This window comes from Astatotilapia calliptera, chromosome 23 (assembly GCF_900246225.1).
Source record: "Astatotilapia calliptera chromosome 23, fAstCal1.2, whole genome shotgun sequence".
In the NCBI taxonomy this organism is placed as follows: domain Eukaryota; kingdom Metazoa; phylum Chordata; class Actinopteri; order Cichliformes; family Cichlidae; genus Astatotilapia; species Astatotilapia calliptera.
Genome location: NC_039323.1, coordinates 8,690,465 through 8,703,684, shown reverse-complemented (window position 1 = coordinate 8,703,684; position 13,220 = coordinate 8,690,465). Strand labels below are relative to the sequence as shown.

The window sequence follows — 13,220 nt, the reverse complement described above, 5'->3', positions numbered from 1 at the left end:
TGGCACTAAGACTTTGAGAACCCCCCTTTAGATGGGTGTTACTTTCCACAGCAGGGCCCAGATGTTGCTCTGTGCAGACATCTGCAGATAGGCTCCAAGTGAAGCTAAGTAAACATATAGTTGGAACAACTATTCGTTCAAGGAGTCCAATCTCAGTGTTTGAGGGAGAGGTCGCTGCATGTGAGCAAAATTTCTCAGAACTGTTTTTTTTATTGATTTTAATCTATGAAACATTCCTGACCTGAGGGGAAGTGGGACTCTTCCAGAATGATCTCCCATCAATACGATGAGGGGTTACCGAATGGGTTGAGTGTGAGAATGATGTGAATCAGTCTTCAGAGTACTCAGATCTCAACTCAAGTGAACACATATGAAAGACTGTACCAAAAACTTGGGAGAGCACTCTTTAAAACAATCACCAAAACACCAGCTGAAGGAATTGTGTTCATCCATCAGACTTCCAGAGACTTGAAGAATCAATACAGAGATACAGGGTGCAACATAACCAATGGTCCTGTGGCTTGGTAAGAAATGTGTGTTAGTCAAGGTGACTGGCCAGCTGCTGAGGCAAATTGGCTTGAAACAAACCCTCACTAATAAGTGAGGGTTTGTTTTATTTTCCTTACAGTCAGCATTTTTATATTAAATTACCAACAAAAGTCCTTCAAACTGCCAGTTTATAGTTTAAATGTGAAGAAAAGTGACAGCATAATTAAATTAAGAAACTAAAAAAAAAAAGATGCTTGTATGCAGACTCCTTTGTTGGGTTTGCCTTGACATTTATTAAATGTGGCAGATTTCTTATAAACATCCCTTGAGGCTGTCGGCAGCCTTTCTAGCAGCAAGACCTGCTGCATAAAAGAACATTTTTAAGATACTATATTTCTACTATGGAGTCATAATTTGTTGAAAGTCGCCAAGATGCACGGAGGATTTTCTGGCACTTTACTGACATTGGGTCGGCTGTAGCTCAGGTGGTGGATCAGGTCACCTACTACTTAGAAGGTTGGTGGTTCGATACTTTTTTGTTAACACAATAACAATAAGCAACTGCACAGTTTCTAACTCCAAGATGTTTTTATTAATTTGTTGTGAATTTTCAACAGAAATCATGCAAGGCTTTTGAACAGGAAAATAAATTCTGCTGCAGTATCATAAATGATGCAGTACTCTAGCTGGCCAAATACCCTGAAGACTTTTCCCAATTGACTATTTTTAATCCCGCTTTTCTATTTCTCTACAAACTCTTCAATCTTTCTCACAAGAACACTGGTCCATTTCTTTGCCCACTGGAGTGCATAAAGAAAAGTGAAAGCAAGAAACTCTTTCTGGACATTTAGTATCACAAATGTAAAAAAAACAAAAAAAGGGGGGGGTTAAGGACTACACTGCAACATCAAGTACCAGTTCCTATGTCTGTGCATACTGTCGCTGTGCCAGCATCAACAGTGAACTGAACATCAATGTACGGCAGCACAAGGCAGCGAAAAAGAGTCACATGTAGGGACCTAACCATCAACAATCTGAGTGCCATTTGGAGCAGTCAGCTTCACCCAAAACTCAGACCACTTTGTTTCACCACACATTGTTATCAAATAAACGACGACGTTAGATTCAATTTAACAACAAAATTAACCCTATGCTGATAATGAGTTACAAAGTAAGGGGAGAAGCAGACTGGTGTAAATCTGTATCATTTTAGTGACAAAACAAACTTCGTTTAAACTACAGAAAACCACTGAGTTCTAGGTGTTCATTTTTTTCTAGGTTTTTACTTTTTTTAAACCAAAAAGAAAGAACCAGGATATTTGCAGACAGTTCAAATCCATTGTTACCCTTGTATGTTTTCCTTTTAGACAGCATTATTTCCATGAAATATAGACCGAAAGATTTAGAGCAAAATTACAGTTTCATCAAGAAATATTTTTAAGTGACACAAAATACAGCAAATGGTATTCCCAGAATAAAGTGCAATTAAAAGGAGACATTTCAGAATAACATCGTTTTGCTGAATCACTCTCCAGAGCGGCAGCAAGCTCTGAAACCACACTGCAGGTTCTGGCAGCCGCTGGCCGTGTCTGCATGGGGACCTGCAGAGAAACACCACACTGCAGTTATCTACTGACCTGCAACCCACGCGACAAGTGAGAAACATCTGACACACACCCCCATATCCACAACATTTAAATATTTTCATTATGTTACTAAATAATTCAACTTTGTGTTACATAAAGTTCTGACAGTAAAGGCATCAATGTATTGTAATGCCTACTTACCTCCCCTCTCAGCGGCATCGGTTACTTACACTAGGACACATGCCATGCGAGTGGGGTTATTAATGTTTGTAATAGTTGCCACACACTGTAACACCACCGTGACATTTTATACAGTACAACATTAACACAGGCCTATGTCAAAACACATTACTAGGTGAAGAGCATGCAGCATTTTAGGTTTAACTTGTGTTACCGTTGATGTTGTCGCAATAATAGAAGTGCTCGTCATTGAGGGAAGGACAGGCCGACACCAGCTCCTGCAGCCCCACCTCAGTGATGAAGAGGCAGCCAGACAGGTTGAGATGCTCCAGCACAGGAAGCCCTCCACGCTGAGACAGAGCCCTGACACACAATGCAATGCAACCTCATTACAGCTACAACAACATGCAGACCAACACTGGGAACATCTAGATGAATGCAGATAATCCAGTCTTACCCTAATAAGAGCTGCACTGTATAATCTGAATTAGCTGATAGAAATGTTACTTGATATGCATTTTGAAAAGCACCTATATCTTTGTCTTAATTCAGTATAGTGGTGAGATGGCAGTACACTGAAATCTATGGTGGAATTCAAGAGCAAAAATAGCAGTAGAAGTATAACTTCCAGGAGGAAAAACCTAAAAACTCTGGAGCAAAGTCATAAATGTTTTTTATGACTAGTGATTTTATGTCCTCTTGACCACTGATATTAAACTTAATCTGTCGAATGCTTTAAAATGACTACATTTGAACTACTAGTAAGTAGCAGTTTACTTTTCATATGGCGCTGAATGTTTTTACCTTGTGAGTCTGTGAGAGTGTTTATCCCCGGACAAAGACAAATAAGGAAATGACCACAAGGCATTTCTTTGGGGTACGCTGGCAGGCGTTTATATTTCAGCAACCAAGGTTTGAAGGGGTACTGTGGCTGGTCTCCAGGTTAAAGTTTCATCAGCGCAATTTGACGAAATGTGGTATTTACAGTTGTTCACAGTAACTCATTCATTCCACTGTGTCATTTTAGTTTGCTACCAATCTTCAAAAAACCTACCTAAAAACAAGTCATTTTCATAGAGGGTCATAACTGCCAAACTAAATGTATATATTATTAAATTAATAAAAATAAAACAAATTTAGGCATTAACTCCTAAAATGTGACATAAGTCACTTCTGTATTTGACTTTGTATTGAAACTCATATTTAAACTAACTTATCTTTCATTAAAGTTGACCTTTTTTAATTTAATGCATCAGCTTTTCTTTGTATACAACACTCGTTTATTTACTGGAAACAAACAGGAATTTGTTTTTACACCTGTATTCAATCTTTACATTCCCTCATTTGCACCTAATTAAGGAAATAAGGGGCCCATTATTTAAAGTCACATGATGAGGTCAGATTTCTGCCTTTTGGTTGATCTAATTTTCCTATGTGTGTACAGTCAGGGGATTACTGGAGATCTGAGTCCTGCGGTAAGAAGTCAGTGGTTGTGTATACATTTTCTAAGTTTTGCCGTTTCGATCCTCTGTACAGATACTAAAAAATATATATGATGTGTTTTGTAGTTTGTTTGAAAGAGATTGATGATTTAACGTTACCTCAGGCCCAAGTCAGTGACTTGATAACATCCAGAGAGGCTGAGAAACCTCAGTGAGCGTTTCGTTTCTGATTGATCAGTCCTGTTTTCAGGCTGGAGACACTGCAGGCTCCCCATTGAAGAGCATTTAGTCCGAAATTCTGCTGTGCCATTTCTGGTCATGCCTGACTCAGACCCAGTAAAAGTCCTGAGGGCCATGTCGCTTGAGCAGCAGGTGGAGTGACCGCAGAGCACTTCTGCAGACAAGGCATACTGCTGATGCAAATATGAGGCATCTGAGCCAGTCCTGTGCCCCCGCCTCCTGCTCCTCCTGCAACAGCACGAACTTCCCATAAGTTGTGTCTCAACGAAGCTTTCCGCGTCAGTAAGCGGCATCCCACCACGTCGACTCCACTCTGCTGCGTCCTCAATATCAGCAAGGTCCAAAGGATCCAGGACCCATACTTGCGTGGGTGTGCAGGCGGCACCCCAGCGGCCAGCCCCCTGCTTGAAAATTATGGCCTGCTTTCGTCCCACTGGATGTAGGTTTCTCTCACCAACAAGCGTGATGGGACCTGGGGAACTCTTAAGAAGCTTGGCTCGCTTGTCTGAGCGTTTGTCAATGCAGGTGGAAGACATGAGGTCACCCAGCCCAAAAGACAGTTTCTTCAAGGTGTGATCAGTGATTTTCTCACACCCCGACAAATCCAGGTGCTCCAGAGAGTGACAAGCTCCGAGAGATGACCAGCTAAAAAGGAAAGGATAGACTCAACATAAGTTTTCTGAGTTTTATGTACATCCGCTTTGTCATAAACAGTTAGCATTTCAGTATTCATTTTTAATACTAACCTGTCAAATGCAAAGTCTGTAACGTCAGTCTGCGTCAGGTCTAGATGAGTAATATTGGGGCAGAAACTGAGGATTTGACGTACCTGGAAAGCAAGAACATTTATCTTACAACACAGCTCAACCAACGAGCTTTCTGAGCTTTGACATTGTGCTAGTACAACAGCAAAATAAAGGTTTGTGCTCCGCCTACCATTTTACTTGAGACTGTAGAGCTATATGCCAGAACAATGGACTTGACAGAAGGACCGACAGCTGGAAGAAGATTCTGGATAATCCCATTCAGGAGCCTCTTCTCCCGCTTAGCAGTGCTGATTGCAAGGGAGCCCTCAATTTGACCTGACACATCTGATGAACCATTGAACAACATGGGTGACACATTACAGAGCTTAAACTGGAGGTGGTATGACACATCTTTAGGCAACACTAGAGGTGTATCATACCATGATGACGCATAAAGCAGAGTCTGGGAACAAAAGCAGCAAAATACTTGAAAAGTAAATAGAGATGACTGGCTTCACCACATGTGAATGAATGTGTGACGCCCTGTTTAAAACTCTTAAACAGACACCTCTACATTTTTAATCTAGTTTTATTACCCAATATCAACAGGGCAACCAGTGAGGAACTATAAAAGTAGAGGTCAAAAATAGACACTAAATGTCTTTAGGTATCATACTTAATGAAGACTTGCCTTTTACACAGGCTGCATATAACCATAAACCTGTTTTACAGCCCTGTTCACACTGAACGTGTCACGTAGAACCAGTGCACCAAAACTGTTCGACCTGAGTGAGTAACTTCTGTAAAACGACACACTGTTGATTTCCTCGCAAACAAATATCTACATCAGTAGTCCGTTTTGGCTGGCTAATTTTATGCTGTTATTGAAAGCCAGTGAATTGTCAACGTTTTGAAAGAGAATGACAAGACACCCACAGATTGCAGTAGTTTATTTACCAGCCATTTTACTTAAACGGTGTGTTCAATGGGAACCGGGCTTAACATTACCGAGCATTTATAAAAGTGGGGGTTTTCTTTGCTTGTTTTTGTCACACATATCTTGCTAAATGTGGGCTGAATGGATAGGAATGACTGGGTAGGAACCTATAATACAACAGTACATCCCAAATGATGCCTTTCTGGCAGCTTGTGTCTGAAACATTACATTAGTAATAGTTGCTTGTGCTTTAAATACCACTTAAATCGCTATGAGACACAAGCCCTTTACCTAAGACAAAACCTCACCAGACTCATCGACATCAGCGTCCTCATCCCATTCCTGATAGGCACGACCCTCGTTCTGCCGACTCTTCACCCACTCCTCATCTGGCTCCTGGTCAAGCTCCCCAGGGGGGCCATTATAATAATCACCTACATAACAGAGACAAAAATATTCATTAGTTGTGTACACACTTGAGTGAAATAATTCTTCACCAGTACATAAAACTCGAGCGTACCTCTGGCCCAGCGCACAGGATAAAGGTGCCTCCACAAAGAGCCGGTCTTAGCTAGCTCTGACCAGGAGCTGCACACTTGACTGCAGCGACACAGATCTTCAGGGCCTAAATAATGGAACAGCCTCAGCATAATTTCCGTGGGGAGCTGGGAGATGTGGGTGGAGGAATTCCTGTTTTTTTCCAGTTCTGAGGAAGAGTATGGAATAGCTTTGCTCGTAAGTGTTCTCAAATACCAAAATGATGAAGTGTACCTTTTACAAATGTCAACCACTTTCTAAGACAGAGTGTTCTTTTATGAAGCTGGTGACTTTAACAGTTAAAACATTGTCCTGGTAGTACAGAGGTCCGTTATCAAGTATACATTTTTAACATTTTGCAGCAAGACAGACGCAGGTATAAACAAGTTAGTCATGCCTAAACTGATCATAAGAAATGCCTTAATGGACAGTCAAAATGTCTGCTGGACATGAGTTACCGCATTGCATTAGATCTAAAAGACAACTGATTGATATGCTTATCTAAACATGTCGTATATTGAACAGTGGGGTTACTTGACCAATTATAATGTGCTTAAGTACGAAGCACCAGCTTAAATATATACTCACTCACCATAATCTGTCTTCTCATGATCAGCATATTTGAAGGCTTTCTGGAGCACCTCCGCCTGGCTCCACAAACTGAAGCCTTTTAGCACCTCCGCAGCACTGTCCAATTGCTGTTGGTTGCAGTGCTGCGCTATCACTTGTTTCTTGATGTCCTTGAGCTCCTCATAGCTGAAGTACTGCATAAGCATAGGCTGAAACACCTGCAACGAATCTCCTCAGTTTACAAACAGCTTGCAACAGTTTAATTTACCTGGACACGAACAGACACGTTTTTATGATAACTTTCAGTGCATGTTTTTACCTTTTGTTGTTCAACATAAATTAGTCTTAATTGATGTCCCACACAATATAAAAAAAGAAAGGAAAAGAAATTTGAGCATCTTATACCTCCTCTTCCTCCTTCATGTGGGGCAGAAAGTCCTGTGTAAAAGCTTCTAGTCTCTCCTTCAGCTGCTGGGCATAGTTAAGCTGCTCATATTCACTCTAAAAACACACAACAATGATTAATTCATGGTTCTGTGTCCAAATCACCCTTACTCAATCACTACTCCCTACATTGAGAAGTACATTTTGATTTTGCATCATCATTAATGGCTGTGTTGTGCAATAATTGTTGTACATTAAAATATTATTTTCTATTCAAAAATATTTTAATGTCATTACTACAGGAGTTGATTTACTCAGGGTTACTTCAGGGTTATTTCTCAGGGTAAATATCATGAACTCTTTTTTTAACACAAATGACGTTAATTCAATATAATTTAAATATTTAGGACAGTATTGTTTTTCCCAGGAGACAGTTTTCCTTGGGACAGAAAGCAGGATTACTCCTGAAAGCAAAAATAGAAAATGTTTTCTGATTTGCAAACTGGCAGCGGAAGTTCGGGTTTACACAATTGCATAATTCTAAAAAGGCCTTTATTTTTGCCTCTTATTTCTTGGGGTGGAGGTTTGCCCATGGCTTGACAGAACAATAACTCTTGTCTCTCGATAAGCAGATCACAAAAATAACCCTCCCTCTGCTCCAAGCAGTTCAACTTACTAACTTCATCCTTAATAACTTCATTCATCCTTTTTCTTCTTTTAAATGTGAAACTGTAACACTTGAGAACTGTGACAAAAGTGGATATCACAAATGAGTATTATTCCACACTTAAAGGAAGTGTAGTATGATTAACGTGCAGATTTCTCATGGCACAATGGGCCTTTAGGGACTGACTGCCCAAGTGTGTAAGTTAGCTAAAACTAATTCTCATTTATTATAATGCTGGTAATTTTGCTTCGCATGTGAGTAAAACCGCTTTGAAGAGGTGCCAGAAATTACATGTGTACATGAAAAATAAAAACCCTTGATGTCTTTGTATGTACTATAATCTTTGCGTTGCTGACATGATACTTATTCTAATGACTGAGTGGTACCCAACAATTGAGCACTGTACTACATGTTTTTCCCCTTACCTAAAGCCAATGTTTTTCTGGTTAGCTATTTTTAAAGTTGCATCAAGTGAAATATAGGATCATAGCATGTCAATAAAATGTGTATTTTAAAATGCCAGTCGATCGTTACCTTAATACTATGAAGCCCTTTCTCAAAGAGGGACAACATCTCTGAAAGTTTGTTGTCAGAGTGTACATTGTACACTGTGCAGCAGCGCTGCTGCAGCAGCCCGATAATGTACTCGTTCTCAATTTGCTCATGCATCTTGAACTCCTTAAATGTGGCGCACAGGGACTGGAGAAATGAGCGGAAATCATTGTTGTTGGAGAAGTTGGTGTTGGACAGCTGTGGAAGAAGAATTATCAAATAAGATCTTTGCGTTATTTCTTACAAAATAAATCATCACATAAGATCCATGTGATCTATGTTAGCGTTGCAGTTGGTAGGATTAGACACGTAACACGTAATACTATGTTTATATATACGTGATACGTATATGTAAACATAGTGGCTGTATGCCAGAGTGTCAAATCATCAGTGTTGTAACCGAGCTGGGGTTAGTGAAGCACACCCTTCGTGCATTAGCTGTTGCAGCTAAATGAGCTTACCTGGCTTGTCTTGTTAAGACACTTCTTATTAATATATGCACCACCCTTTGCGAGAACATTAGAAACTCCAATGTGGCACTTAAAGCACGTTATATAAGCTATCTTGCAAGTTAGTTAGGCTAGTAAACAGAAAAAGCTTTTAGCTGCGGAGACGAGTGGCTATAAAACTTTATTAGGTTCAGTCGGATAGGGTTCCACGCTGCTGGAAACGTGAATACTATCACGTAACGCTGACCACAGATCAACCAAAGGGTCTCAGTGTGGTCGTCAGACAGTCATCCGACAGTTCATCTCCTTCGACTGACTCAATTATTGCTGCTATTACGCTAGCTAGCTAGCTAGCATGCTAGCAGGTGTTCGCTTCACCTTCAGACACCAACCTCCAAAAAATTGTTCGTAAATCTGCAAAATAAGGAACGACAGTTAGTTGTACACACCTTTTCGCAGTACAGGCCCACCAGCTGCTTCATTCGCCAGTGTGGGCCAGTAAAAACATCCACCTCGTCCGGAAAAGGAGCCATGTTCACTGGACCTCACTGCGTCATCTGCTCACAGCCTTCGATACAATCAAACAAGGAGGCGTGAGCGAGCCGCCCGCGTCACCGCGGCTTGTAAATCCAGTAAATGTGTTTAGGAATTTAGTCTAAATTTAAAAAAAAAAATTAATTGAATAAAATAAAACAGAATTTTACATTGAGATATGTATTTTTTGTTGCTTAATCGTTTGCGATATTACATTTTTTTGAAAGACGAATACCTTTGTGAATTTCATTTTGCTGCGTTTAAACAGCCAAATTCCGAAATATATAGTATGCCAGTATGCTATACCTATTTAAATATACAGTATACTTTATATATGACTTTCAGGTTTTTGTCAGGTTTTTATGTGGCAGAGCCCACATAAAGTACGGAAGACCTAAACCTAAAATAAGACTGAAATAAATTAATCACTAAATACACAATGTTACTAAATGCTGTGAAAATAAGATTAAATTGGGGAAATTATTTCATTAAATGTCTGACCCACCATCCAAAGAGAATGACTACTGCAATTGCTGCAGGAGCACTAAACTAGTGTTTGGCAAACAATTAAATTAAGTTCACACTGCAATAACTTATCCACCATGGTGGGTGTTTATGTTTTTCATTACCAAACTGTAATAATTGATTTAAGATATATTTGAAGTCAATAACAATGGAATCAATAAACCTTGAAGCCTATCCATAATGAACACTTTTAAAAGTAAATAAAAAAATGGAGAATTTTATTAATATTTTATAAATAAATAAGTAGACAATTAGATAATAAATACAGAAGCAACTTTTATATAATTTATAATTTGAATCAATACTGTGGTCTTTCAGTTTGACAGTTACAGTATTCCATACAGGTAAGATAAGATAAGATAAGATAAGATAACTCTTTATTGTCATTGCACAGTCATACATAGTACAGTAGTACAATGAAATTGGAAAAACTGTCCTACGTCGGCACTACATATAACACAACACGACACGATATGACACATCACAACGCAACAAACAACACAACACAGTATATTAACTTAGTATAAAAAAGAAGAATAAGTGTATGTGTATTGCACACTGTTATTATTAGTGATAGGATTTCCGGCTCTTTTTAGAGATCCGGCTCTTTCGGTTCGGCTCACTAAAAAGAGCCGGCTCTTTCGGCTCCGAACCGGCTCTTCAGGTTGTTTTGTTGCTTTAATTAATTTATTATTAACAATAATATAAAATTATGCACAAAAGGAATTACTAACGTAAAAAAAAGTGGTTTTATTTATATATGTTTATATATAAATATATGCGGTGGCCCCTAGAGACAAAACACGTACAAACTCCAAAACACATTTCTAGCATGAACTGAACTTCCAAAGCAGAGCTACTAGATCACTTAAATTACACAATTGAAAGCATGTGTGTATTGTTTGTGTATTTATACACAGGCACTCATATATATTCAAATAATTTTAAAAAAAGTTCATTTACCTGTTATTACCACACACCAAATCCGGTCGTTGGTACTTGCTGGCTTGTGTAGCCACAAGATAACAAAGGCTCAACACTGCGCCCGGCATCCTGGAGCACTTCTGTTGTCTTTTGTACGTGTTTTGAGTTTTTATGTGCTTCTGAGTTTTTATGTGCTTCTGAGTTTTTATGTGCTTCTGAGTTTGTACGTGTTTTGGAGTTTGTACGTGTTTTTACGTGTTTTGGAGTTTGTACATGCTTCAGAGTTCGTACGTGATTTGAAGTTTGTATGTGCTTTGTCTCTAGGGGCCACCGTAAATATACTTTTATTTATTCACTCCACATAAAATGTAATAAATAAATCATATAATACAAAAATCAACTATTCACATTTCAAGTTTTAACTATTTAAATTTTCAGCTTTTTCCTTTTACAAATTTAAAGTGAAAAGAACACAAAACACTGCAAACCACAACACAATTAAATATAAATTATAATATGAAAACAAACAGAAGATGCACATTCTCTGTCATATGGACCTGCATGAATAAACTTTCTGAATCCTTTATCATCTGCAACCGAAAATAGTTGTGGATGATTACTATACCTTTCTTATGTTGTTGTCCCTGCCTCTCTTTCTCGCTCTCTGGCTCTGTTCCTGTGCTACTGAGTGTAACTACCGCCCCTACCCCCCTCTGCCCAGCGTAAAGCACAAGGCTCGCGTGCAGAGTGAAGCGGGAAAAAAGTGCGAGAGAGAGGCTGAGAAAAAGAAAAAAAAAAAACCCACGTGACGGCTCGCGATAAGGAGCCGGCTCGCGTCGTTCAAATCAAATTCAAATTCAAATTTTATTTGTCACGTACACAGTCATACACAGTACGATATGTAGTGAAATGCTTGGACAACTACTCGTGACCTAAAGAAAGTCATGTCAAAGTGCCGGCTCTAAGAGCCATTTCGTTCGCGAACGACCCATCACTAGTTATTATTGCACATTAATTATTATTGCACCTTGTTATAAATATAAATATTATTGTTATCGTTTTAAACATTGTTACCTCCCCCCTAAAAAGTCCGGGCTATTGCCCTGTTGTAAAAGCTGTCCTTGAGTCTATTTGTTCGGGACCTCAGCAGCCTGAACCTCCTGCCAGACGGCAGCAGCTTAAACACCCGGTGTCCTGGGTGTGTGCAGTCCCGTAGGATGCTGCGTGCCCTCTTGAGACAGCGAGTGCTGTACAGGTCCTTCAGAGAGGGAAGAGGATGTCCAATGATTTTTTGGGCCATGTTGATGACCCTCTGGAGTGCCTCTCTGTGTGCTGTGGTGCAGCTGTAGAACCACACACCGATGCAGTACGTCAGCACACTTTCAATGGAGCAGCGGTAGAAGACGGTCAGCAGCTCCTTCTTCAGTTCCATTTTTCTGAGGATTCTCAGAAAGTGGAGACGCTGTTGGGCCTTCTTTAAGACCGCAGAGGTGTTACAGCTCCATTGGAGGTCTGTGTCTATGTGCACACCCAGAAACTTGAAACTGGAGACCCTTTCCACGCACTCCCCGTTGATGCTGACAGGCTGCAGCTCGGACTTCCTCCTTCTGAAGTCAACTACCAGTTCTTTTGTTTTGGTGGTATTGAGGTCCAGGTTGTTATCTGCACACCAATCTGACAGCCTCTGAACTTCAGCTCTGTATGCACTCTCATCTCCCCCTGAGATGAGCCCCACCACGGTGGTATCATCTGCAAACTTGATGACTGTGTTGTCTGGGTGGGAACTAACACAGTCATGTGTGTACAGAGTGTACAGTAGGGGACTCAGTACACAGCCTTGTGGAGAGCCGATGTTGAGGCTGAGGGCTGAGGAAAGATGAGGCCCCACTCTAACTCTCTGTACACGGTCTGAGAGGAAGTCTCTGATCCAGCGGCAGGTGGTGGAAGGAAGTCCAATTTCCAGCAGTTTAACTATTAGTCTGTCCGGGAGTATTGAAAGCAGAGCTAAAGTCAACAAAGAGCAGCCTGGCGTAACGGCCCTGCACTTCCAGGTGAGAGATGGTGGTGTGGAGCGTTGTAGCAATGGCATCTTCAGTTGATCTGTTAGCTCTGTATGCAAACTGGAGCAGGTCGAGTGTGGGTGGCAAGCAGGACATGATGTGACGTCGGACCAGTTTCACTGCCCTCAGTGTGCGCCTCACCTCATATTCCTGCACTATGAGGCTTGGGCTGCTGCTGTCCGATGTTTTTGCTGCTGCTGCCTCTGGTCCCTTCACCTCAAAGTGTGCGAAGAAGTGGTTCAGCTCCTCCGCAAGCTCCGCGTTACCCTCAGTCAACGTGGTATTGCCAGGTTTGTAGTTGGTTAAGTGCTGAACTCCCTGCCATACCTGTCGTGAGTTTTTGGTCCTGAAGTGGTCTTCGATCCTTCTCTTGTACGCTGCCTTGGCCTCTCTGATGC

At 40.5% G+C, this 13,220-nt stretch overlaps 1 protein-coding gene across 1 annotated transcript; it reads right to left on the bottom strand.

Moving 5' to 3' along the window:
- Positions 1–1,058: 1,058 nt before the first annotated feature.
- fbxl5 (F-box and leucine-rich repeat protein 5) lies at positions 1,059–9,407 on the bottom strand. The gene is made up of 11 exons (XM_026157967.1): positions 9,229–9,407; positions 8,313–8,528; positions 7,133–7,228; positions 6,750–6,945; positions 6,141–6,326; positions 5,929–6,054; positions 4,874–5,028; positions 4,684–4,766; positions 3,857–4,582; positions 2,470–2,618; positions 1,059–2,090 (listed from the first exon to the last, which is right to left on the bottom strand). The coding sequence occupies exons 1-11, from the start codon at positions 9,310–9,312 to the stop codon at positions 2,014–2,016; spliced, it is 2,094 nt and encodes a 697-aa protein (XP_026013752.1). The 5' UTR covers positions 9,313–9,407; the 3' UTR covers positions 1,059–2,013.
- Positions 9,408–13,220: the final 3,813 nt, after the last annotated feature.

Excerpts from the sequence above, each read along its gene's own strand:
- fbxl5 (XM_026157967.1), bottom strand. The coding sequence starts at position 9,312 with ATGGCTCCTTTTCCGGACGAGGTGGATGTTTTTACTGGCCCACACTGG. Across the intron at positions 6,946-7,132 it reads ACATGAAGGAGGAAGAGGAG|GTGTTTCAGCCTATGCTTAT; the intron begins GTATAAGATGCT and ends GATTCGTTGCAG. Across the intron at positions 6,055-6,140 it reads TCCTGTGCGCTGGGCCAGAG|GTGATTATTATAATGGCCCC; the intron begins GTACGCTCGAGT and ends TCTGTTATGTAG.